The sequence below is a fragment of the Triticum aestivum genome, chromosome 2A (assembly GCF_018294505.1).
Source record: "Triticum aestivum cultivar Chinese Spring chromosome 2A, IWGSC CS RefSeq v2.1, whole genome shotgun sequence".
NCBI classification, from domain to species: Eukaryota; Viridiplantae; Streptophyta; class Magnoliopsida; order Poales; family Poaceae; genus Triticum; species Triticum aestivum.
This window is the reverse complement of record NC_057797.1, coordinates 756,417,543-756,445,113: the sequence shown is the minus strand read 5'-3', so window position 1 is coordinate 756,445,113 and position 27,571 is coordinate 756,417,543. Positions and strand designations below refer to the sequence as shown.

General features: G+C 45.3%; 1 protein-coding gene across 1 annotated transcript; it reads left to right on the top strand.

Moving 5' to 3' along the window:
• The first annotated feature begins 24,194 nt into the window (after positions 1-24,194).
• On the top strand, positions 24,195-25,547 carry LOC123186484 (ervatamin-B-like). The gene is made up of 3 exons (XM_044598247.1): positions 24,195-24,329; positions 24,423-24,657; positions 24,858-25,547. Exons 1-3 carry the CDS (start codon positions 24,219-24,221, stop codon positions 25,454-25,456), a joined length of 945 nt encoding a protein of 314 aa, XP_044454182.1. The 5' UTR covers positions 24,195-24,218; the 3' UTR covers positions 25,457-25,547.
• Positions 25,548-27,571: the final 2,024 nt, after the last annotated feature.

The window sequence follows — 27,571 nt, the reverse complement described above, 5'->3', positions numbered from 1 at the left end:
CGAGACTCCTCGTCATGTCCCCGATCTCATCCGGGACTCCGAACTCCTTCGGTACATCAAAACTCATAAACTCATAATATAACTGTCATCGAAACCTTAAGCGTGCGGACCCTACGGTTCGAGAACAATGTAGACATGACCGAGACACGTCTCCGGTCAATAACCAATAGCGGGACCTGCACGCCCATATTGGCTTCTACATATTCTATGAAGATCTTTATTGGTCAGACCGCATAACAACATACGTTGTTCCCTTTGTCATCGGTATGTTACTTGCCTGAGATTTGATCGTCGGTATCCAATACCTAGTTCAATCTCGTTACCGGCAAGTCTCTTTACTCGTTCCGTAATACATCATCCCGCAACTAACTCATTAGTTGCAATGCTTGCAAGGCTTAAGTGATGTGCATTACCGAGAGGGCCCAGAGATACCTCTCCGACATTCGGAGTGACAAATCCTAATCTCGAAATACGCCAACCCAACATGTACCTTTGGAGACACCTGTAGAGCTCCTTTATAATCACCCAGTTACGTTGTGACGTTTGGTAGCACACAAAGTGTTCCTCCGGAAAATCGGGAGTTGCATAATCTCATAGTCATAGGAACATGTATAAGTCGTGAAGAAAGCAATAGCAACATACTAAACGATCGGGTGCTAAGCTAATGGAATGGGTCATGTCAATCAGATCATTCAACTAATGATGTGATCCCGTTAATCAAATAACAACTCTTTGTCCATGGTTAGGAAACATAACCATCTTTGATTAACGAGCTACTCAAGTAGAGGCATACTAGTGACACTCTGTTTGTCTATGTATTCACACATATATTATCTTTCCGGTTAATACAATTCTAGCATGAATAATAAACATTTATCATGATATAAGGAAATAAATAATAACTTTATTATTGCCTCTAGGGCATATTTCCTTCAGTCTCCCACTTGCACTAGAGTCAATAATCTAGATCACATCGCCATGTGATTTAACATCAATAGTTCACATCTTTATGTGATTGGTTCACATCTCCATGTGACTAACACCCAAAGGGTTTACTAGATTCAATAATCTAGTTCACATCGCTATGTGATTAAGACCCAAAAAGTGATCATGTTTTTCTTGTGAGAGAAGTTTAGTCAACGGGTCTGCCACATTCAGATCCGCATGTATTTTGCAAATTTCTATGTCAACAATGCTCTGCATGGAGCTACTCTAGCTAATTGCTCCCACTTTTAATATGTACCCAGATCGAGACTTAGAGTCATCTGGATCAGTGTCAAAACTTGCATCGACGTAACCCTTTACGACGAACCTTTTGTCACCTCCGTAATCGAGAAACATATCTTTATTCCAGTAAGGATAATTTTGACCGCTGTCCATTGATCTACTCCTAGATCACTATTGTACTCCCTCTCTTAACACAGTGTATGGTATACAATAGATCTGGTACACAGCATGGCATACTTTATAGAACCTATGACTGAGGCATAGGGAATGACTTTCATTCTCTTTCTATCTTCTGTCGTGGTCGGGCTTTGAGTCTTACTCAACTTCACACCTTGTAACACAGGCAAGAAACCTTTTCTTTGACTGTTCCATTTTGAGCTACTTCAAAATCTTGTCAAGGTATGTTGTAGGATCGGAAGTATGTCTAGAGGGGGGGTGATTAGACTACCTGACCAAATAAAAACTTAACCTTTTCCCAATTTTAGTTCTTGGCAGATTTTAGCTATTTTAGGATAAGTCAAGCAATCATCACACAATTCAAGCAAGCATGCAAAGAGTATATTGGCAGCGGAAAGTAAAGCATGCAACTTGCAAGAATGTAAAGGGAAGGGTTTGGAGAATTCAAACGCAATTGGAGACACGGATGTTTTTCCCGTGGTTCAGATATGTGGTGCTATCCTACATCCACGTTGATGGAGACTTCAACCCACGAAGGGTAATGGTTGCGCGAGTCCACGGAGGGCTCCACCCACGAAGGGTCCACAAAGAAGCAACCTTGTCTATCCCATCATGGCCATCGCCCACGAAGGACTTGCCTCACTAGCGATAGATCTTCACGAAGTAGGCTATCTCCTTGCCCTTACAAACTCCTTGGTTCAACTCCACAATCTTGTCGGAGGCTCCCAAGTGACACCTAGCCAATCTAGGAGACACCACTCTCCAAGAAGTAACAAATGGTGTGTAGGTAATGAACTCCTTGCTCTTGTGCTTCAAATGATAGTCTCCCCAACACTCAACTCTCTCTCGCAGGATTTGGATTTGGTGGAAAGAACATTTGAGTGGAAAGCAACTTGGGAAGGCTAGAGATCAAGATTCATATGGTAGGAATGGAATATCTTGGTCTCAACACATGAGTAGGTGGTTCTCTCTCAGAACATATGAGTTGGAAGTGTAGATGTGTTCTGATGGCTCTCTCCACGAATGAAGAGGAGGTGGAGGGGTATTTATAGCCTCCACACAAAATCTAACCGTTACACACAATTTACCAATCTCGATGGGACCGAATCAACAAACTCGGTCGGACCTAAAAGGTAAACCTAGTGACCGTTAGAGATTTTCGGTGGGACTGACATGCAACTCGGTAGGACCGATTTTGTTAGGGCTTGGGCATAACGTAATCTCGGTGAGACCGATTACTCAAACTCGGTGAGACCGACTTTGGTAATTAGCTAACCAGAGAGTTGGTCAGGCAAACTCGGTGGGACCGATTTGCTCTTTCGGTGAGACCGAAAAGTTACAAAAAGGAAACAGAGAGTTTACATTGCAATCTCGGTGGGACCGATCCGCTCTTTTGGTGAGACCGAAAAGTTACGAAAGGGAAACAGAGAGTTTGCAATCCCATCTCGGTGAGACCGAGATCCCTATCGGTAGAACCGAATTGCTAGGGTTTGGCAGTGGCTTATGATAAGTGAAACTCGGTGGCGCCGGATAGAAAGAATCGGTAGGACCAAGTTTGGCTTAGGGTTTAGGTCATTTGTGGATATGGGAAAGTAGTTGAGGGTTTTGGAGCATATCACTAAGCACATGAAGCAAGAGGCTCATTAAGCAACACCTCATCCCTCCTTGATAGTATTGGCTTTTCCTAAAGACTCAATGTGATCTTGGATCACTAAAGTATAAAATGAAGAGTCTTGAGATTTTGAGCTTGAGCCAATCCTTTGTCCTTAGCATTTTGAGGATTCCACTTTCACATCCATGCCATGCCAATCATTGAGCTTTCCTGAAATAATCATCTTGGAATAGCATTAGCTCAATGAGCTATATGTTGTTATGAATTACCAAAACCACCTAGGGATAGTTGCACTTTCAATCTCCCCCCTTTTTGGTAATTGATGACAACATATAGATCAAAGCTTCGACAAATGATAATAAGCATGAAATATATCGTCGCTTTGAGAAGTATGTGATAAGTAAGAGCTCCCCCTAAATTTGTGCATATTTAAGATTTGATTTGGACTGCAAATGCACAAAGAGTTAGAGTCATGGGTTACTCTTCCATGTCACATACATCTTGGTGGAGCGCTTAAAATGATAAGAATAAAATACATGCACTCATCACCAAGAATGATCACATAAGATAGATAAGATAATAGCATTCACCAAGCATGCATACGTGTAGCTTATGATCAAACACATGATCATCAATGTCTCACAAGCAATATCTCAAGCACTCAAAAGCAAACAAAGTTCGAAAAACCACCAAATAAAGCAAGAGAAAAAAACAACACTCTCTCTCTCGAAGCCTATGATCTATACATTTTCTCCCCCGTTGGCAACAAGTTACCAAAAAGTTCCTAGAAAATGCATAGTGCTAAATCGACTCTCAGGCTTGATCTTCAGGTGGTGGTGGAGTCCGGATCACTCCAAGGACGAAGGCTTCCGTAGACGCTGAAGTAGACGCTGGAGTTGGAGCTGAAGTAGACGCTGGAGCATGTTGGGCTAGTGCTACGGCTGGAGCTGAGGCGGTTGCTCTTGTGTCAGGAACTGGCACTGCAGACGACCTCGGACCTCGTGGCACTCTGGCAAAGGCATCAGTGGTTGTCTTCCCTTTCCTCTCCTGCATGTCATCTTGGAGCTGCTCCACTGCAGTCTGAATCTCTGTCACCTTGATATCCAAGTCATAGAACTTTTGTTCTACGATTCTCTCTAGGCTTGCCTGGTTCTGAGTTAGGGTGGCTAGTCCTTTCTCAATCCGTAGGGTGGATGCAATCAAGTAACCAAGCTGCTCTTGTTTGGTTTTCAAGAAATACTCAGATGCCTCCTCTTGAGTTGGCATCTTGGCAGCTTTCTCCTTCCTTGCCTTCTCCTTCTTGGCTTATGCTTGGGCAGATGATGGATCATTCTCATTCATGACAACTTGATTATCTTCAAAATCTGGACGGATGGGCAGGTGTTCCTTGTCCAATGAGTATATGCCTGTGCCCATCTTGGAGTTAATGAGCTCCTGAATTTGTGGGGCATATCCACAGCTCCTCTTCTGATCTGCTGTTGTCCTCTTGATAGTCTCTACCATAAGGCTCATCACCTTGAACTTCTGAGGCACATCAAAGATATGTAGCAAATTGATCGCATGGCCTCTGATCATCTTGTGATCACCTGACTTAGGCAATAGAGTGTGCCTCAGTATCCAATTGATGGTTGGCAGCCCTGACAGAAGATAGTGTACTGAGCCAAACTTGAAAGTGTCAAGTGCTTCATTTGGAATTTCCTTGTACATGTTTGACATTGAGTTGTGGTCCATCTTCTTCTTGGCATATATGTCCAAGTCATCTTCCTGCTCTTCTGGGGCATTTATCATCTGAGCCCATTCAGCAACTGTAGATTGGTACCTCGTACCCTCAGACATCCAAGTTATCCTACCATCCGGATAGAAATGTGATGTGGAGTAGAACTGCATGATAAGCTCCTCATTCCACTTTGTGAGCTTCTGCCCAACAAAGTCAGCTACTCTGCAAGCTATGAAGTTGTCTTGCACTCTAGGATAGTGCTCTTCGTTGTCCTTGATGTATTGCCAATCAACCCATCTCATGTCACAGACAATGGGATTCTTGTCCAATAAGACTGTCTCATAGAAGTCCTGTTGTTCCTTAGTGTGGAACATGTAGTCAACAGCAGTCCTTCTCCTTGAAGCATACGGGTCTGCTTCTCTCCACTTCCTGAGCCCTGAATCTCTCCTGAGCTTCATGTCCTCAGCCACAGGATGAGCATCGTTGTGGTCTGGGATCTTGGGCTTGAGCTTTCTAAGAACTTGCTCTTCATCATCTTCTTCTGGAGCTTCAGGCACTGGGGCCTTGTTCTTCTCAGCAGCTGGGATGCTTCTTGTATTCCTCTTTGGTTTTGGCTTTGGAGCTGGCTTGGCCTTGGAAGCAGTTGCCCCTGATCTTATGGCATCACCCATCAGCTTGGGTGCCTTAGGTGCTGGTGCAGCAACCTCTTCTTCTTCCTCCTCATCTTCCATGATGGAAGCCTTGCCAAGCACTCTGGCTACAGTTTTCTTCACCCTTTCCTTCCTTTTCTTGCCTTTAGCAGCAACTGGCTCTATGGGAGTGGGCTTCTCAGGAATCTTGGTTGAAGCTCTGGCCTTTGGCATAGGCTGCCTGCCTGCTGGCCTTTTGATTTTCATCCCTGGCTTTATGCCTTGAGCTGAGCCATGTTCCTTCTCGAGCACTACTCTCTTTGAAGTTGCTTCCTCTTCTGCCACATAATCCTCATCCTCTGATTCTGAGGTTCTCTTCTTCCTCTGTCTGGTGTCAGCTTTAGGCAGATTGCTAGGAGTACTCCTGCTGCCTTCATCTGAAGAACTTGAGGGACTAGTGCCCTCACTCATCTGCACTTGTTGTTCTGACATGTTCTGGCTATCACTTTGGTCTGACATGATGAACAAGCTGACTGCTGACCCTGTGAACAGTTTATAGATGAGGTAGAGTGGATGAGCATCACAAAATGCAGAGATTTTTGCAAAAGAGTGATCCGAAAACTTAGTTTTAGTTTCCCACTGAAATCATCTTGGATCTACCGATTTTTAAACTCAGTGATACCGAAGCAGTTTTTGGAACCTAAACTAGTGAACTCGGTCAGACCGAGTCACAGTTTGGTGGCACCGAGACTGCTAGGGTTTCACAAAGTTCCAAAATCGGTCACGCCGATTAGTAATACTCGGTCAGACCGAGTCTCACTTGTGCAATGGCATAAGCCAAATCGGTGGGACCGAGTTTTTCAACTTGGTGGGTCCGAGATAGTTTCCGCGGAAACCTAACCCTAAAATTTTCGAATCAAACCTAATCTACGAATGCATTGACTGGATAGGAGTGTTTCAATCATGGCAAGAATCAATATGATCACAATGTGCTAGGAATCGGATTGGGGAATAGCACAAAGATCGAGTCCATACCCTAGTTCGGCGGAGACTCGCTACGGCGGCAACGGTGGGGTAGAATTCCGTTGACGGCGACGGAGACCAGCGACTGGAGGCGGCTGGCGGCGAGGAGACGATCCGGAGACCACGTTGGCAGAGCAGGCTATCACGCGGGCGAAGGGGTTCGGAGAAATTTCCAAATTTTTGCCCGTGACTATATATAGCCCGACCCTATCGGTGTGACCGAGTGGAACAACTCGGTGGCACCGAGATGCAAAACTGTATACAGTTGTTGCAACTCGGTGTGACCGAATGGTTCAAATCGATTGCACTGAGATTGAAAACATAGATCAACTTAATGATCTCGGTAGGACCGAAAGTAGGGTATCGGTCAGACCGAGAATCACAAAGAGGTTTTGGAAGTTTAAGTCTATGACGAATCAGGGACTCCGAGTCCTCCTCACACAGAGTGGTTCGAATCTGACTTGATCAAATTTTGTGATGTAGCATGAATAGAGTTTGAGACGAGAAAAGCATAGATAGCTAGAGGGGGTTCTTAGGCATTCTTGTCCATCCACTTGGAAAAAGGAGATAAAACCAAACAATCAAAACAACAAGTGGATGTCCTCGAATGAGTAAAATATGCAACCAACATGCTCACACAATAAGATGGCAAATGAAATATGTGACAAAGCATGCACAACCAATTCTAGCATCTATCAAGCAATTTGCGATGACTAGGTCATCTATATATGAGTATATTGACTTAGGAGTCAAGTGAGAACACTTGATCATAGGTCATACTCATCGTTTAAGCTCAAGTGGGGTTACCACTTTTACATAAGGCATTGTTGTGTTCACATCTTTATAGTTGCTTTAGCTCAAGTCTTAGAGTAAAGCTCCCCCTAGATGTGAGATCCCCCCTAAGAGGGATGAACTAACCTTGGGTTTTGTCGATGATGACTTCATGTAGATGTTGAAGATGTGGATGCTCATTGTTGATGTAGATCACTTGGAGCTATCCATTTGAGTGAATTGCACTTTCAATACCTACATGGGTTAGTCCCACAAGGAACAAACAAGGATATACATAGACATAGAGTGATGCACACACAAGATGATGTCCATGAAAACTTTTAGGTTACCTTGTCCCTTGTCTTACCAACAAGAGGGTTTGTGACTCCTTGAACTAGTGCAAGATGTGGAAGTTGATTGCACTTGTTCTTGCCAAAATGATAAGAGTGAAGTATGTTGGCGGAGTCACCCTCAAGAACTCTCTAGTTCTTCTTCTTTTGGATCCACACCATCTTGATGGGAATCCTAGGAGTTGTAGTCGTACTTGATGAAGTGGAACTTGACGTGGTCTTGGGAATCCACTTGACTAAGGTCTTAGGAGCTTCTTCAAATGCATCAATTTCCTCTTGAAGCTTGTCCTTGCCTTTTTGCTTGTAGTCTTGTGGTGGAAGATCATCTTGAGCTTGTGTCCCCTTGAAGGAAGTATCATACTTCTCTTGTTGAGGAACAAACTTTGTCTTGGGGTATTGATCTTCTTCCCACTTAACTCCATTGGCATTGAACTTTCGTTCAAAACCAACACCTTGATTCTTCGGATGCATTCCTTGCTTGCGCACAATTTCCTCGAATTGCTTACTCCCGGCAAGGCTTTTGTACACTCCTTTCTCTATGATTCCCTTCAATAAGCTATTTTCTTGCTCAAGTGTAACTTGGCTAAGAGAATCATTAGTGGAATCAAGAGAACTACTAGAAGCAACAATATTGGATTTAGCATTATCATTGTTACTACTAGAGGAAGAATCTTTCTTGTTCTTGTTACTAGACTTGACTTGAGGCATGTAAGTGGATAAGAGTAAACGCTTGGCAATGTAAGAAGAACTTTTCTTGCGAAGATCATCATTGATTGCGTTTAAAAACTCATGCTCTTGCTCAAGATTGAGCTTTTCAAAGTGTAATTTCTCATGAGCTCTTAAAAGTTCTCGATGATCTTCGAAGATAGTTTCATGAGCTAACTTAAGAGTGTTTAGTTCTTTAGTTAGAGCCTCAATCTTATCCTTATCATTGTCATTCGTTTTATCTTGATTAGCATGATTAATTGACGTTTCATCATAGTATTCATCACTAGAGTTGTCAACAAGTAAATCATCACCTAACAAGTCATCTTCATCACTATTAAAATCAACATACTCGGGGTGTGTTACCTTAGGACCTTTGGCCATGAAGCATCTTCCAATTCCTTCATTTCTTGAGTCAAATATGTCGTAGGAGTTGGTTGACATAAGTGCTAGACCGGCAACACCTTCATCTTGAGTATATTCGGAATCGGAGTGATAACTTCTCTCGGAGTGGCTGTCGGAGTCGGAGCCGGATACCCATTCACCAACATGAGCTTAATGTCTTCGTTTTGTGTAGCTCCTTGATGATTTTTCCTTCCTTTCCGAATCCTTGCTTCTCCGTGAGTATCTTCGTTCATAATGATCATCTCTACTCCTTCTCTCTCTTGGTGGTGATTCTTTGCTTCTTCTTTTTGGAGAGTCTTCTCTTCTCTTGTGGGGAGCCGTACACTCATTGGAATAGTGTCCAGGTCTTCCACAATTGTAGCAGTTTCGCTCTCAACTAGAAGATCTTTTGTCATTGTAGGACCTTGACTTGAAGCTTCTATCTTTGCTTCTACTCTTGTAGAACTTGTTGAAGTTCTTCACCATTAAGCTCAATTCTTCATTGAAGTTTTGTTTCTCACTTGATGATGTAGGGGCTTCACATGAGGCTTTGTAGGCACCACTTGATTTGTTGTGAAGTTCCTCTTTATCCTTAAGTGACATCTCATGAGCAACAATTCTTCCAATTACCTCCGTTGGCTTGAGATCTTTGTAATTGGGCATCATTTGGATCAATGTGCACACGGTATCATATTTTCCATCCAAGGCTCTTAGAATCTTCTTGATGATGAATCTATCGGTCATCTCTTCACTTCCTAAGCCGGCAATCTCTTTTGTGATGAGAGCAAGCCTAGAGTACATTTCAGTGACACCTTCACCATCCTTCATTTTGAACTTGTCAAGTTGACTTTGAAGCACATCCAACTTGGATTCCTTGACGGAGTCGGTACCTTCGTGCATATCAATCGAAGTGTCCCAAATTTCCTTTGCATTCTCAAGACGGCTGATTTTGTTGAATTCTTCGGGGCACAATCCGTTGAAGAGAATATCACAAGCTTGAGCATTGTATTGCAACATCTTCAACTCATCTGTGGTAGCTTCACGGTTTGGTTCTCTCCCATCAAAGAAGTCACCTTGCGAACCAACACACACAATAGCCCAAACGGCGGGGTTATGTCCAAGAATATGCATTTTCATTTTATGCTTCCAACTAGCAAAATTAGTACCATCAAAGTAAGGACCCCTACGGTGATAATTTCCCTCGCTAGACGCCATACTCTCCTAGGTTGTGAAACCAAGGCTATGACCACCAAAAGCTATGGAAATCAAAGCAAATGGAGACCAAAGCTCTGATACCACTTGTAGGATCGGAAGTATGTCTAGAGGGGGGTGATTAGACTACTTGACCAAATAAAAACTTAACCTTTTCCCAATTTTAGTTCTTGGAAGATTTTAGCTATTTTAGGACAAGTCAAGCAATCATCACACAATTCAAGCAAGCATGCAAAGAGTATATTGGCAGCGGAAAGTAAAGCATGCAACTAGCAAGAATGTAAAGGGAAGGGTTTGGAGAATTCAAACGCAATTGGAGACACGGATGTTTTTCCCGTGGTTCGGATAGGTGGTGCTATCCTACATCCATGTTGATGGAGACTTCAACCCACGAAGGGTAACGGTTGCGCGAGTCCATGGAGGGCTCCACCACGAAGGGTCCACGAAGAAGCAACCTTGTCTATCCCACCATGGCCATCGCCCACGAAGGACTTGCCTCACTAGCGGTAGATCTTCACGAAGTAGGCGATCTCCTTGCCCTTACAAACTCCTTGGTTCAACTCCACAATCTTGTCGGAGGCTCCCAAGTGACACCTAGCCAATCTAGGAGACACCACTCTCCAAGAAGTAACAAATGGTGTGTTGATGATGAACTCCTTGCTCTTGTGCTTCAAATGATAGTCTCCCCAACACTCAACTCTCTCTCATAGGATTTGGATCTGGTGGAAAGAAGGTTTGAGTGGAAAGCAACTTGTGGACGGCTAGAGATCAAGATTCATATGGTAGGAATGGAATATCTTGGTCTCAACACATGAGTAGGTTGTTCTTTCTCAGAACATATGAGTTGGAAGTGTAGATGTGTTCTGATGGCTCTCTCCATGAATGAAGAGGAGGTGGAGGGGTATTATAGCCTCCACACAAAATCCAACCGTTACACACAATTTACCAATCTCGGTGGGACCGAATCAACAAACTCGGTCGGACCGAAAAGGTAAACCTAGTGACCGTTAGAGATTTTCGGTGGGACTGACATGCAACTCGGTAGGACCGATTTTGTTAGGGTTAGGGCATAACGTAATCTCGGTGAGACCGATTACACAAACTCGGTGAGACCGATTTTGGTAATTAGCTAACCAGAGAGTTGGTCAGGCAAACTCGGTGGGACCTATTTGCTCTTTCGGTGAGACCGAAAAGTTACAAAAAGGAAACAGAGAGTTTACATTGCAATCTCGGTGGGACCGATCCGCTCTTTCGGTGAGACCGAAAAGTTACGAAAGGGAAACAGAGAGTTTGCAATCCCATCTCGGTGAGACCGAGATCCCTATCGGTAGAACCGAATTGCTAGGGTTTGGCAGTGGCTTATGACAAGTGAAACTCGGTGGCGCCGGATAGAGAGAATCGGTAGGACCGAGTTTCGCTTAGGGTTTAGGTCATATGTGGATATGGGAAAGTAGTTGAGGGTTTTGGAGCATATCACTAAGCACATGAAGCAAGAGGCTCATTAAGCAACACCTCATCCCTCCTTGATAGTATTGGCTTTTCCTAAAGACTCAATGTGATCTTGGATCACTAAAGTATAAAATGAAGAGTCTTGAGCTTTTGAGCTTGAGTCAATCCTTTGTCCTTAGCATTTTGAGGGTTCCACTTTCACATCCATGCCATGCCAATCATTGAGCTTTCCTGAAATAATCATCTTGGAATAGCATTAGCTCAGTGAGCTATATGTTGTTATGAATTACCAAAACCACCTAGGGATAGTTGCACTTTCATATGTACTCATTGAAAAAACTTATCAAGCGTCTTGATCTATCTCTATAGATCTTGATACTCAATATGTAAGCAGCTTCACCGAGGTCTTTCTTTGAAAAACTCCTTTCAAACACTCCTTTATGCTTTGCAGAATAATTCTACATTATTTCCGATCAACAATATGTCATTCACATATACTTATAAGAAATGTTGTAGTGCTCCCACTCACTTTCTTGTAAATACAGACTTCACCGCAAGTCTGTATAAAACTATATGCTTTGATCAACTTATCAAAGCGTATATTCCAACTCCGAGATGCTTGCACCAGTCCATAAATGGATCGCTGGAGCTTGCATATTTTGTTAGCACCTTTAGGATTGACAAAACCATCTTGTTGCATCACATACAACTCTTCTTTAATAAATCCATTAAGGAATGCAGTTTTGTTTATCCATTTGCCAGATTTCATAAAATGCGGCAATTGCTAACATGATTCGGACAGACTTAGATGGTGGTGTGAGTAGTGAAGCTATGGATTGGTTCGGATCAGAGACGGCGATGAGCGCGCGGGATCCTTCTCGGCGGCTCTTGCGGCTTGGCGAGGCGGGGTGGGAGCCCTCCTCCTAGGCTCCAGTGGTGGCACACTCAGGCAGTGGCCGGTGCGCCAGGGGTCCCACGGTGGCACTCTTGCTGCGGTTGGTCGCCGGATCTAGGCGGCTGGATCTGGGGCTTTGAAGGCGATTGAGACGATGCACAGGTTGTTGCGTGGATTTCTTGGGACGGATCCGGGTGAAAACCTGATCTTCGATCGATGGCCGGAGACGGTGATGACGATGCCCTTATCATCATTTCCTTCATGAAGGCATCATCGAGGTGAAGCTCCCAACTCCACTCAATACCTTCGGGGGAAACCCTAGATCAACTGATCGGATGTTGGCGGCAATCATGTGTCGTAACCCCCTTGGGGCGGCATTCTTGGAGGTGCACTCGGCTTCGCGGGACCAGCGGACGGCTTCTTTGGTGGAGCGGTGCTTCATCCATACATTGATGGCGACGGATCTGGACGGCGTGGCGCAGTGCAGATTCGAAGTTCGATGTGGGAGGATGGACTCGCGCAGGAGGACGACGCTGTCTGGCGTCGTGGTGGCGTTGATGGACCTGGCACGGTAGATGCAATAGTACAACTCTGAAGATGGACTCGTGGCAGGTGGCTACGGCGGCCCCATCCCGCAGGCGTCCTGGTTGAGGAGTGCGCCGGACTGGTAGGTGCCCCATACCAGGCAGGCGTCCTGATTGGGACCTCAGGTCTTAGATGTTTAGGTTTGGCTGCGTTGTCTGTTTGGTATTAGGCGCAGACTATCAGCGCCCCTTCATCAACTGGATAGGTGTAGCGACAGTTGTTGCTTAGACGGTGGCTTCAGTCTTACTGTTGTATGACTTTGTAAGGTCTTGTGAGAATAATTAATAAAGTGGCCGCATGCATCGCCCAGATGCAGAGGCCGGGGATCATCCTCCTTTTCTAAAAGAAAGCTACAAGCCTACAACCAACCATGTCTCCTCCCATATGTTCCCTTCTACTCATTCGTGAAGGCGCTCTGTGAGACGACAGGTTGTACCCGAAGCTCTGACTTTCCAAGCTCGCCGATATCCCAAACCTTGACAAGTACCATTCACGCACGTCATCTGCGCAGCCGTCACGCGCCCAAACCATGGTGACCACCATGTCCGCCGTACTTCACCGCCTACCTCCACAGAGATCCCTTAGCGTGCACGACCATGTTGCTGTCTCCGACTGAACGGGTCTCCTCGAGACCACCAAGGAGGCATGGATGACCTCGTGGCCAATACCGCAGACGGCCAGTACCGGGGACCTGCAGTCGCCCTCCACGGCGAGGCCATCGATCATGGAGCATGAGTGCACGGCATGATGGTCCGGTCCGGTCCCTAACCGAGCCGGCCTTTGGACTGGCCGCGAGTGAGCAGGCTCAGAACACGATGATATGTCTCCAACGTATCTATAATTTTTGATTGCTCCATGCTATATTATCTGCTGTTTTGGGCAATATTGGGCTTTACTTTCCACTTTTATATTTTTTTGGGACTAACCTATTAACCGGAGGCCCAGCCCAGATTTGTTGTTTTATGCCTATTTTAGTGTTTCGAGGAAAAGGAATATCAAACGGAGTCAAAACGGAACGAAATCAACTGGAAAAGTTAGTTTTGGAAGGAAACCTACTGGATAGACTTGGACCCTATGTCAGAAGATGAAGGAGGTGCTCACGAGGGTAGGGGGCGCGCCCCTGCCTCGTGGGGCCCTTGTGGCTCCCCTGACGTACTCCCTGCACCCATATATACCTATGTACCCTAAAACTTCCAGAACAGAGATTAGATCGGGAGTTCCGCCGCCAGAAGCCTCCGTAGCCACCGAAAACCAATCTAGACCCGTTCGGGCACCCTGCCGGAGGGGGCAATCCAATCCCTCTCCGGTGGCCATCTTCATCATCCCGGTGCTCTCCATGACGAGGAGGGAGTAGTTCTCCCTCGGGGCTGAGGGTATGTACCAGTAGCTATGTGTTTGATCTGTCTCTCGTGTTCTTGATTTGGCACGATCTTGATGTATCGCAAGCTTTGCTATTATAGTTGGATCTTATGTTTCTCCTCCCCCTCTTCTCTCTTGTAATGAATTGAGTTTCCCCTTTGAAGTAATCTTATCGGATTGAGTCTTTAAAGATTTGAGAACACTTGATGTATGTCTTGCCGTGCGTATCTGTGGTGACAATGGGATATCACGTGATTCACTTGATGTATGTTTTGGTGATCAACTTGCGGGTTCCGCCCATGAACCTATGCATAGGGGTTGGCACACGTTTTCGTCGTGATTCTTCGGTAGAACTTTGGGGCACTCTTTGAGGTCATTTGTGTTGGTTGAATAGATGAATCTGAGATTGTGTGATGCATATCGTATAATCATACCCACGGATACTTGAGGTGACATTGGAGTATCTAAGTGACATTAGGGTTTTAATTGATTTGTGTCTTAAGGTGTTATTCTAGTACGAACTCTAGGGTTGTTTGTGACACTTATAGGAATAGCCCAACGGATTGATTGGAAAGAATAACTTTGAGGTGGTTTCGTACCCTACCATAATCTCTTCGTTCGTTCTCCGCTATTAGGGCATCTCTAGCCGCGCCCCCAACAGGCCCCCCCAGGCCACTTTTTCGGCGCCGGCGCCGAAAAAACGGCCCAGTCGCTCCCCCAGGACGCCGAAAATCGCCGGTTCGGACCTTTTTTCCGCCCGGCGGTCATAGGCCGAACCCGGCGCGCTGGGGAGCAGTTGGGGGCTCCGGCGCTAGGGAAAAGCACGCCTGGCCCACACCGACAGGGGAAAAGTCAAGGTTTTCTTCCCCCGACTCGCCTCGCACCCCCCGCGCCCTCGGCCACCACTAGCTATATCCCGGCGACGGCCGCCGCCCTACTCCGCTAGATAGCCATTCCTCGCCGGAAAATAGCAGCGCTTCGCCGCGACAGCCCCTCCCACAGCAGTTGGGCGTTTCCGGCGCCGTTTCTGGCCGCGGAGGCGCGGTTTAACGGTGGGTACACGCCCACCGAGCGCAAGGTGTTCGGCGTTTTGCCTGCCTCGGTGATGGACTCGGATGAGGAGGAAGATCTCGCCGCGCTGCTGGAGGAGGAAGTCGCGGCCGACATCCAGGAAGAAGAGCATCTCATGGTGCTCGCCGCCCTCGCCCAGCTGCTGGCGAGCAATGAAAAGCCGCGGCGAGGTGGCTCGGCACCGGGGCGGATGAAAGCAAAGAACCGGCATCGTCTCCAAGGCTACTGCATGCTCTACTCCGACTACTTCGCCGATGCTCCACTTCATGGCGAGAGAACATTTCGGCGCCATTATCGGATGAGCGAAAGCTCTTCCTCAGGATTGTGAATTCCATCCGGGAGTTCAACAACTACTTCAAATGCAAGATGGATTGCACTGGCGCACTTGGATTCACCTCCATCCAGAAGTGCATGACAGCGATGAGGATGCTTGCATATGGAGCTCCCAGTGATTCACTCGACGACTATGGGCGCATGGCCGAGTCCACCAGCATAGAGTGTTTCTACAAGTTCTGTCGGGCAGTGGTGGCAGTGTTTGGGCCACAATACTTGAGAACACCCAATGCGGAAGACACTGCTCGGATCCTAGCCCAGAATGCAGCAAGAGGATTTCCTGGGATGCTTGGAAGCATCGACTGCATGCATTGGAAATGGAAGAATTGCCCATTTGGTTGGCAGGGGATGTACAAAGGCGCCAAAGGCGGTTGCAGTGTGGTGCTTGAGGCGGTAGCCACACAGGACCTCTGGATTTGGCACTCCTTTGGTATGCCAGGAACTCACAATGACATCAACGTGCTGCAGTGCTCTCCTGTTTTTGCCAAGCTCGTTGAGGGCCATTCTCCTCCGGTGTACTTTGAGATCAATGGGCACCAATACAACAAGGGGTACTATCTAGCTGACGGCATCTATCCGAGATGGTCGACATTTGTGAAGACGATCTCAAACCCTGTGGCAGGAGGCAAGAACGCCTGGTTTGCGAAGCTTCAGGAGGCTTGCAGGAAGGATGTCGAGCAGGCATTTGGTTTGCTCCAATCTCGATTTGCTGTTGTTCGGTACCCCGCTCAGACCTGGTCCAAAGATCAAATGTGGGAGATTATGACTTGTTGTGTCATCTTGCACAACATGATCATCGAGAGCGAGCAAGAAGACCCAGTGTTTGACACTGAACCATACTACAGGCAAGGTCCTCTAGCCGAAGTTGATCACCAGCTACCGGCAACTTGGACTGCCTATCTCAGTATGCGTCAGGAGATCCGAGACCCACAGGTGCATCATCAACTGCAGAAAGATCTGATTGAGTACCTATGAAGGCTCAAGGGGGACGCCGTGTGATGAAATACGAGTTTTTATTTGTTGAACTATATAATTTGTATTGAACTATTTGTTGTTGTACTATTTTGTTGAAGTATTTGATTTTTCTATGATGAAATATGTGATAAGAAATAATTGTGTTGATAATTGAACGCCGAGACACGGCGAAACCACGCCGAATATGGGCCTATTCTCGCCCATATGGGCCCTTTATTTGCCGAAATTGGGCTGCAAAGTGGGCCAATTTCGGCGCCTGGGGGCGAGCTGGGGGCGACGACTGGGCGCAAAACCGCCCCCAGCGCCGATTGTATCACCGGCTCGCCCCCAGGGGCGATTTTTATGCGTCCTGGGGGGGCCAACGGCTGGAGATGCCCTTAGTGACTTTGGAGTGACTCTTTGTTGCATGTTGAGGGATAGTTATGTGATCTAATTATGATATTATTGTTGAGGGAACTTACACTAGCGAAAGTATGAACCCTAGGCCTTGTTTCCTAGCATTGCAATACCGTTTACGCTCACTTTTATCATTAGTTACCTTGCTGTTTTTATATTTTCAGATTACCAAAACCTTTATCTACTATCCATATTGCACTTGTATCACCATCTCTTCACCGAACTAGTGCACCTATACAAATTTACCATTGTATTGGGTGTGTTGGGGACACAAGAGACTCTTTGTTATTTGGTTGCAGGATTGCTTGAGAGAGACCATCTTCATCCTACGCCTCCTACGGATTGATAAATCTTAGGTCATCCACTTGAGGGAAATTTGCTACTGTCCTACAAACCTCTGCACTTCGAGGCCCAACAACGTCTACAAGAAGAAGGTTGTGTAGTAGACATCAAGCTCTTTTCTGGAGCCGTTGCCGGGGAGGTTAGTGCTTGAAGGTATATCTTTAGATCTTGCAATCGAGTCTTTTAGTTTCTTGTTTTATCACTAGTTTAGTTTATAAAAGAAAACTATAAAAATGGAATTGAGTTTGTCTCATACACTTCCCCTTTTTAATATCTTTCATGAGTATGATGGAAAGGATAATTGTGCTCAAGTGCTAGAAGAAGAAATCTATAAAATGTTTGGCACTAAATCTTTGAATGATGAGCATGATTGCAATGTTGTTAGTATGAACTCCTTGAATATCCATAGTACTAATGATGATTGCACTAGTTATGATGAAAATGCCTCCTATAAACATGTCAATTTTTGTGGAGTGCATTGGGTTTGTAAGTACACACCAAATAGGGAAGATATATATTGCAAGAGGCATAAGTACTTAGAACTAAATGGTTGCAAGAAAGGCTAAATGTGAGTGCTGAAAATTTAAAATATCTTTACCGTACTTGTGAACTTTGCAATGAACATGGTCATTTAAATATCAAATGCAAATTGTTTCATGATTGAATCGTGTCCAAAAATTGTGATGACTTGATTTCCCTTGCACATTATAATGAACTTAGTTTGCTTTTGGGTTATGAAGAAATGAAACGTCAAACTAGGCATATTCCAGAATATAACCTTGAGAAATTCCTCGATATTGATCTACAAGAAATTTATATGTATTGTGCGGTGAATTGCATTGAAAATCCTTATATTGCCAATTACATAAAGAAAAGAAAACAAATAGAGGATGAAGAAAATACTAATGAAAGGGAAGAGACTTCCCAATATCCTCCTATTATTTCTTATGATGAACCAGGTAACGAGGAGGAGCCTTCTATTCAACCAATCTCATTAATAAGGAGCTCCAAAAAGAGGATTGAACCCACACATGACGTTGTGAAGAAGAAGAAAAGAAAAAGGAAGAGAGGTAAAAAGGTATCTCTCCCAAATAAAGTTGCTCCTATTATTGTTGTGCCTCATGAAAATGAAGATGATACACTTGATGATGATCTCGTTATGCCTATGGCTTGTTGTGATGATTATGATTGGGAAGATAATGATACTCCTTATAATATTGAAAATCTTTTTGGCACTTGCTTGGAAGAATATTATAATTGCTATACCATTGGTGCTATCCATACTATTAATGATGAGAGTGATTATGCTTATGATACGAAAAGGCCCAAGATTGGGGAAGCTATGTTTGATGCGGATGACATATTTGAGAATATATTTGCTGCAATTAATGTTTGTCCCAAGCTTGGGGATGCTATGTTTAATAATGGTGATATTTTTTGTCTTCCAAGTTTTGGGGATGATACCATGCCTCCTACTTATGATGGTTATTGTGATGATACTTATGCTATAAAAAGTAGTGATTATATTTATAAAACTTGTCATGATTATGATTACCCCTTCTCTGAACATTACTCTTTTAATATGGAAGCAATTTATAGTATTCGAGTCTCTTATGATACTCCCACTATTATTCATGAGAAGAATCTTGCTTATGTGGAGAGTAGTAAATTTTCTATGCTTGTAGATCGTGAAAAGAATGCTTTATGTGATGGTTATATTGTTGAATTCATTCATGATGCTACTGAAAATTATTATGAGGGAGGAATATATGCTTGTAGGAGTTGCAATAATATCAAGTTTCCTCTCTATGTGCTTAAAGTTTTGAAGTTATACTTGTTTTGCCCTCCTATGCTAGTTGATTATTGTTCCCACAAGTTGTTTGCTCACAAAATCCCTATGCATAGGAAGCATGTTAGACTTAAATGTGATAGTCATATTCTTCATGATGCTCTCTTTATGTTACAATTCTTATCCTTTATGTGAGCATCGTTGAAATCATCATGCCTAGCTAGGGGCGTCATCATGCCTAGCTGGGGGGGTTAAACGATAGCGCTTGTTGGGAGGCAACCCAATATTATTTTAGTTCCTTAATTTTTTGTTCCTGTTTAGTAATAAAAAACTCATCTAGCCTCTGTTTAGATGTGGTTTTAGTTTTTTAATTAGTGTTTGTGCCAAGTAGAACCTTTGGGAAGACTTGGGAGAAGTCTTGTTGATCATGCTGTAAAAAATAGAAACTTTAGCGCTCACGAGAATTGCTGCCATTTTTATTTGGAGAGTGCTATTTAGTTAATTATTTTTGAAGATGATTAATATATAAATTCCTCAGGTCCAGAAATTTATTTGAGAATTTTATGAGTTCTAGAAGTATACGTTTGATCCAGATTACTACAGACTGTTTTGTTTTTGACAGATTCTGTTTTTCATGTGTTGTTTACTTATTTTGATGAATCTATGGCTAGTAAAATAGTTTATAAACCATAGAGAAGTTGGAATACGGTAGGTCTAACACCAATATAAATAAAGAATGAGTTCATTACAGTACCTTGAAGTGGTGTTTGGTTTTCTTTCGCTAACGGAGCTTACGAGTTTTCTGTTAAGTTTTGTGTTGTGAAGTTTTCAAGTTTTCGGTAAGGATTCGATGGACTATGGAATGAGGAGTGGCAAGAGCCTAAGCTTGGGGATGCCCAAGGCACCCCAAGGTAATATTCAAGGATAGCCAAGAGCCTAAGCTTGGGGATGTTCCGGAAGGCATCCCCTCCTTCGTCTTCGTTCATCGGTAACTTTACTTGGAGCTATATTTTTATTCGCCACATGATATGTGTTTTGCTTGGAGCGTCAATTTATTTTGTTAGAATTTGATTGCTGTTATTTAGAACAATGTTTTGCATATTTTATTTTAATAAAAGTGACATTGATAGCCTTTACTATGCCTATGTTACAAGTATATATGTTCCTGTTTGAAAACAGAAAGTTTACGGCTGTTGCAATAATTCCCTAGGAAAGTCAGAATGTGATAAAATGTTGAAACCTTTTGCATATTAAGCTATGATAAGTTTACTACAGTGGGAATTTTCTTTCATAATTTTTGGAGCTAGGGAAGTATGGATGTTGCTGGCCCGAGGGTGCCCGCCAATGGTGTTGCCGCCGCCGCCCCCCAGGTGTTCGGCAGAATGGGCACAAGGTATGATGTTTTGATTTCTTGCACTTTCACTTTTGTCCATTCCGCTTGTTCATGACTTCTCGAGCGAAATTGTAGCGCCGGTATGCATGATGCGACTGTCGACTTTGTGCAAATGTTGGACAACAACACTGTCGACATCGATCAAGCCCCGATCGGTGAGTATGGTTACAACAACATGGATGGTGGCGTGCACGGTCATAGGGAAGAAGATAATGTGGAGGAGGTTGACGAGGGGGTGTATACGACGAAGTGCAAGCAAAACATGCAAGATCAAAGAACTACACTCCATTGGAAGATAAAGTCTTGATCACGGCTTGGGAATCGGTGTCTCTTGATGCGTGCACCGGCACCGACCAAACCGCCAAGCGGAATTGGCAAAGGATCGAGGATCAGTACCTCCGCATGATGGCAAAGTATCCCAACAGGACGCCACGCACCTTTTGCTCTCTCCAGTGCTTGACAAAATCGCTAGGAAGCTGTCTCCGAGAAGGGGGCGTTTGATAAACAGGAAGGGAAGATTGGTTTACATCAACTCTGTGGTCACGGCCTCTGCTACCTTCTTCCTAACGGCTTTTCAACCAGACAAATGGTTCATAAAGCGGGTTGATAAGATGAGAAGAAATTTCCTTTGGGAATGTGAGGAGGGGACTGCTGGTGGCAAAAGTCTTGTCAATTGGGCGCAAGTTTGCTCCCCCAAGAAATATGGTGGTTTAGGAGTGAAGAATATTGAATGTTTCAGCCGGTCTCTGCGGCTGAGGTGGGAGTGGTTTCGATGGGATGAGGTGGACAGGCCGTGGAAGGGCACCCCGACGCCGTGCGACAGCTCTGACAAGCAGCTCTTCTCGAGCTGTACCACAATTCAGTTGGGTGATGGCTCTCTTGCTTCCTTCTGGATGGACAGATGGCTGAATGGGGTTGCACCTGCTGTTCTTGCTCCGGAGATCTTCAAATTGACCCACCTCAAAAGGTTATCGGTCAAGGAGGCGATGGACAATGGGCGATGGATGAAAGGGTTACAGCGTATGCATACTGATGCCCAGATCGAGCAGTTTGTCAGGCTTTGGGGGGAGGTGCAGAATGTGACGTTGTCCAACAACAAAGATTGCATCAGTTGGGACTTAACTGCAAATGCTGCATACTCTGCTTGCTCTGCTTATGAAATTCAATTTGCAGCTAGGATTGCGATGCCGGGTTTGGACCGGGTGTGGAGGTGCAAGATGGAAGGAAAGGTCAAGTTTTATTTGTGGCTGCTCCTGCAAAATAGGAACTGGACAGCAGATCTGTTGGGGAACGTAGCATAAATTCAAAATTTTCCTACGTGCCACCAAGATCTATCTATGGAGTCATCTAGCAACGAGGGAGGAGTGGATCTACATACCCTTGTAGATCGCGCGCGGAAGCGTTCAAGAGAACGGGGTTGATGGAGTCGTACTCGTCGTGATCCAAATCATCAATGATCCTAGCGCCGAACGGACGGCACCTCCGCATTCAACACACGTACGGAGCAGCACGTCTCCTCCTTCTTGATCCAGCAAGGGGGGAGGAGAGGTTGATGGAGATCCAGCAGCACGACGGCGTGGTGGTGGAAGTAGCGGGATTCCAACAGGGCTTCGCCAAGCGCTGCGGGAGGAGGGAGATGTGTCATGGGAGGGAGAGGGAGGCGCCAGGGCTCAGGTGTTGCTGCCCTCCCTTTCCCCCACTATATATAGGGCCAAGGGAGAGGGGGAGGGCGCAGCCTTGCCCCTTCCTCCAAGGAAGGGTGCGGCCAAGGGGGGAGGAGTCCATCCTCCCCAAGGCACCTCGGAGGTGCCTTCCCCCTTTAGGACTCTCCCCTCCTCTTGTCCCTTTGGCGCATGGGCCTCTAGGGGCTGGTGCCCTTGGCCCATGTAGGCCAAGGCGCACCCCCTACAGCCCATGTGGCCCTCCGGGGCAGGTGGCCCCACCCGGTGGACCCCCGGGACCCTTCCGGTGGTCCCGGTACAATACCGGTGACCCCGAAACTTGTCCCGATGGCCGAAATAGCACTTCCTATATATAATTCTTTACCTCCGGACCATTCCGGAACTCCTCGTGACGTCCGGGATCTCATCCGGGACTCTGAACAACTTTCGGGTTACCGCATACTAATATCTCTATAACCCTAGCGTCACCGAACCTTAAGTGTGTAGACCCTACGGGTTCGGGAGACATGCAGACATGACCGAGATGACTCTCCGGTCAATAACCAACAGCGGGATCTGGATACCCATGTTGGCTCCCACATGTTCCACGATGATCTCATCGGATGAACCACGATGTCAAGGACTTAATCAATCCCGTATGCAATTCCCTTTGTCTAGCGGTACGATACTTGCCCAAGATTCGATCGTCGGTATCCCGATACCTTGTTCAATCTCGTTACCGGCAAGTCTCTTTACTCGTTCCGTAATACATCATCCCGTGATCAACTCCTTGATCATATTGTGCACATTATGATGATGTCCTACCGAGTGGGCCCAGAGATACCTCTCCGTCACACGGAGTGACAAATCCCAGTCTTGATTCGTGCCAACCCAACAGACACTTTCGGAGATACCCGTAGTGTACCTTTATAGCCACCCAGTTACGTTGTGACGTTTGGCACACCCAAAGCACTCCTACGGTATCCGGGAGTTGCACAATCTCATGGTCTAAGGAAATGATACTTGACATTAGAAAAGCTTTAGCATACGAACTACACGATCTAGTGATATGCTTAGGATTGGGTCTTGTCCATCACATTATTCTCCTAATGATGTGATCCCATTATCAATGACATCCAATGTCCATGGTCAGGAAACCGTAACCATCTATTGATCAACGAGCTAGTCAACTAGAGGCTTACTAGGGACATGGTGTTGTCTATGATTCCACACATGTATCTGAGTTTCCTATCAATACAATTCTAGCATGGATAATAAACGATTATCATGAACAAGGAAATATAATAATAATCAATTTATTATTGCCTCTAGGGCATATTTCCAACAAGATCGTCTGCGAGCGAGAGGGTGGTCACATAATTCCATGTGCCGGTTGTGTGATCAGCAGGAGGAAACCGCGGAACACCTAACTCTGTCCTGCTGCTATGCAAAGGAGGTTTGGTTCCGGTTCAGCAGAACAAGCAGCGCAATGTACAATGCTATTTCGTCGGCACCCTCGATTGGGGAATGGTGGTTCAGGTTGTATTCTGCTACAGGTGAAAAAGAGAAAGTATCTGAGGATATTACTTTGGCCGCGTATATCGCGTGGAATCTGTGGATGGAGCGAAACCGGAGGGTTTTTGACCAGAAGGAGCGGACGGCCATCTCTCTGGCTGTTTTCATCAAGGAGGAGGTTAATTTATTCTGGGAGGCAACTAAGAGGACCACTGTAGTATAGATGTGAGATTTTCCATGATGTGGTGTTTTTTTATTTATTTCATGTTGTTCTGAGTGCGTGGTATGGTGTCTGAGCTAGGCTCTAGTGGTTTTGTAATGACTTCTCTTTCTTCTATAATGCAAAGGCAGAGCTTCTGCTGTTCGCGTCAAAAAGACTTATGGGACGGGCGGTGGTAGGGCCGCAGGGACGCGTGTTGATTCCTCAAGGAGGCTTACGCTCGGCTGTAATCAGCGGGTTGTTTTTAAACTTTTTCCAGAAATAAAAGCCTGCAACCTTGAGACTCCGATTCATCCACGGTGGATCGTCTGAGCATGAGTTGGATTTCTGCTCCAATTCAAGTTCCGTTGGCCCGCCACCTCATCTATATTCTTCAATGGATCCATGATCGAGCTAGCGACGGACAGACCGGCTGGGTGTAGTCAGACATGTTTCGTCCGGCATTGGGCGCCGTGGGGAGGATCCTGCTGCGCGGCCAGGCCACGGCGGCTCGGTCGCTGTCGAGGCCGGCCGGAGCTAGCAGGCTGAGACACCTACACGTACGTACGCCTCTCTCAATTCAATTTCCCCCTCTTTCAGCGTGGACCTGTGTGCTTGATGAAACTTGATATTTTCTGGTGATCAAATTGCAGTCTCAGCAGAGCAATGTTGGGGATGCTGCAGCTACTGCTGGCCACCGCTTTGGCTTTCTTCGCAGGTCTATGAAACTAGCTGCATGGTCCGGATATGTTGGTTTTGGGGTTTGGACCTGTATGAAGGTGGCAGACAGGATTCAACATGATTTCGTCTCTTCGGTTGTACCGTCAGAGATTGACTGGGTTAAAGCTGGCGTCGTCTCTCCGGTTGTCAGGAAACAAAACGGTTGTGGTGAGTAACTTGAGCTTAATTATTACTCTCCGCTTCGAGCGAGCGTGTGTTTTAAACTGATATGTTTGTAGGAGTGTATCGTAGTTTACTTCCTGATGCGTGATGGATAATTCTAGACGGCAGCTAATGCCGAAAGCGTATTTTTACATATTAGCGTATGCATGGATCCCTTACAACGCCTAATCTTGCATTTGTCACAGGCAGCTGTTGGGCGATGGTTGCTGCAGCCTCAGTCGAAGCTCTACATTACATGAAGACCTTGAAGTCGATCTCGTTGTCGGTTCAAGAGCTCATCGATTGTGACACAGAGAGTCATGGGTGTCAGGGTGGCCACGAAGAAAATGCTTTCAGATATATAAGCAAAAATGGACTCTCGAGCGAATCCGACTACCCATACATGGCTCGGAGGAGTAAATCTGGTTGCAAGAGAAACAAAACAGCAGCAGCAATAAGGATATCAGGCTTTCGATTTGTCAACCCAACTGAGGATGCTCTAGAGAAAGCGGTAGCGAAGCGTCCCGTGGTGGTCACTTTGCAGTTTTTCGATGATCTGTATGAGTACAAAGGAGGCATCTTGGATTGTAAAGCTGTCAATGGAAAGACCGATCGCTTGCATCCTGTCCTGATTGTCGGTTATGGCACAGATTCCAATGGCATCAAGTACTGGCGCTTCAAGAACTCGTGGGGACCAAACTGGGGTGAGAAGGGCTTTGGGAGGATCCGCAGGCATGTTGATGACAAGCGAGGTGTGTTAGGTATCTTCATGGAACCAGGAGTATATCGGGTGCTCGAGGACTGATTGATCTTGGATGGTTGGATCTTTATAGTGTGTAGAATTGTATCACCTACCTAGATAGTTTCATGTGTGATAGTTTCATATCTCATAGTTATTGTACCTCTACTTGTGTGATTGCATTTTACATTGTTTTATTTATCTATGTTGCGAAGCTTCTTTCATATCTAGATGGGCCCCTCTAATTCTTATTACGTTTGAGGTGCTTTGTACTTCTGGTGAATCTTTATAATAAATATTAGTCTTTCTTCGCAGATACTAATTTTAGGACCCACATGTAAGGCACTCAGAGGCAAGGCGGGTAACGGGTACGGGTAATGATATCTCATCCTCATATCCGTCCTAGCCACTAGGAAAGGTATCTGACCCAACGGCTTTCCCGTGGGCACTAAAACTGCCCCATCCTCGTCGCCTAATAGAGGAATTACCCACGGGGATGCGGTAACGGTTAACCATTGCTAGCTTCAAGTGTGATTGACTGCTTGTTGATGTAAGTTTACATGGCGGCTCCTACAATAGTCATGGTTACAATTACCTTTAAATGAACATCTATTGTGAATTTGATGATATCCTTTTACTGTATCACACTAGTAGAAAAACGACTTTTAGTACCGGTTTGTAAGGACCTTTAGTACCGGTTCTGAAACCGGCACTAAAGAGTGGGGACTAAAGGTCCCCCCCCCCCTTTAGTCCCGGTTCAACACGAACCGGGACCAAAGGCCCACCACGTGGCACGAGGCGCGCCGTGGTCTGGAGGACCTTTAGTCCCGGTTGGTAAGGATTTTTTTTATTTTTGAAATAAAGTAAAAACAGCCCGCCTACTGGGCCGGCACGGCCTGCGTACGACTAGAAACCCAATCTCTAGTTGGGCCAGGATGCAGGCCCATACGGCCCAATAGGCCCCACAGGGTAGAAGACTTGCAATAGGCCCACAAAGGCCTGCTTAGAGAGGAGCTCGACACGGTAGCCGCGGTGGGGCTTATAAACCGGTGCGAACTCCTCTCAACTAGCGAGGTGAGACTAAACATTATACACTGCGGATGGCAGCGCACCACCTTTAGTACCGGTTGGTGGCTCCAACCGGTACTAAAAGGGGGGTCTTTAGTATCGGTTGGAGCCATCAACCCGTACTAGAGGCCACCACCTTTAGTACCGGTTGGTGAACCCCCCCCCCCCCTTTAGTACCGGTTGAAGCCACCAACCCGTACTAAAGGCCACAACCTCTTTAGTATCGGTTCGTGGCACGAACCGATACTAATGAGCGTCGCCCGCCTAGCCGTTGGAACCGGTACTAATGATCACATTAGTGCCGGTTCAATTACAAACCGGGACTAATGAGTTTCACATTAGACCCTTTTTCTACTAGTGCCAAGCCAAATATGGTATTATGATACTATGATCGCAGAATCCAAATTAATATGTTATCCGGTTCTTGCATATAATATCTGTTTTATTTCTGGCATGCTCAACACTGTCAATTGTATTATCCCCACCTTGCACTAAAATAAGGCATACTTTTTGATTTTGCTTCTTTTGGACAATATCATCAATTGGCATCTAGTTCATCAGTGTTTAGTTGATTTTATATACATTTCACATGGTAATACTTACATGTTGATGAGCCTATATGGTAGCATGTTTAGCGTCATCAGATAATTCTATATCGGTATAAAATATGAAGTAATGATATTTGCCCTGAGTTTTGCAGTACACGATATGTTCTTATGATGTTGTGTTATTCGCTATATAACGCATGGAAAAAAATGTATGACATTATTCTCTTGGTGGAGTATAAATCCGCAGCTAGCAAAAAAGGGTTGTTATAATTGTGCTCCAGATGTGGCTTGTCTGTTGATACTCAGATGCATATACCTTCGATGCAAGCAAGCGGTTGAATAATTTCTTAATCATCTTTCTCTCTCAGAAAGCAATATTAATGAGGAACGGGATTGCTAAGTCTCAGTCAATGATATATTCATAAGATTTTACATGGATATCCGTGCAGAATTTTATTTTTAGCTTTTTTCTTTTTCTTTCTTTATTTGCTATACCACTTGATTGAGGCTTGGTTAAGTCTCAGTTGACTGAGACCTAGGCACACCCAAGTAGTTGTTTTCCAAC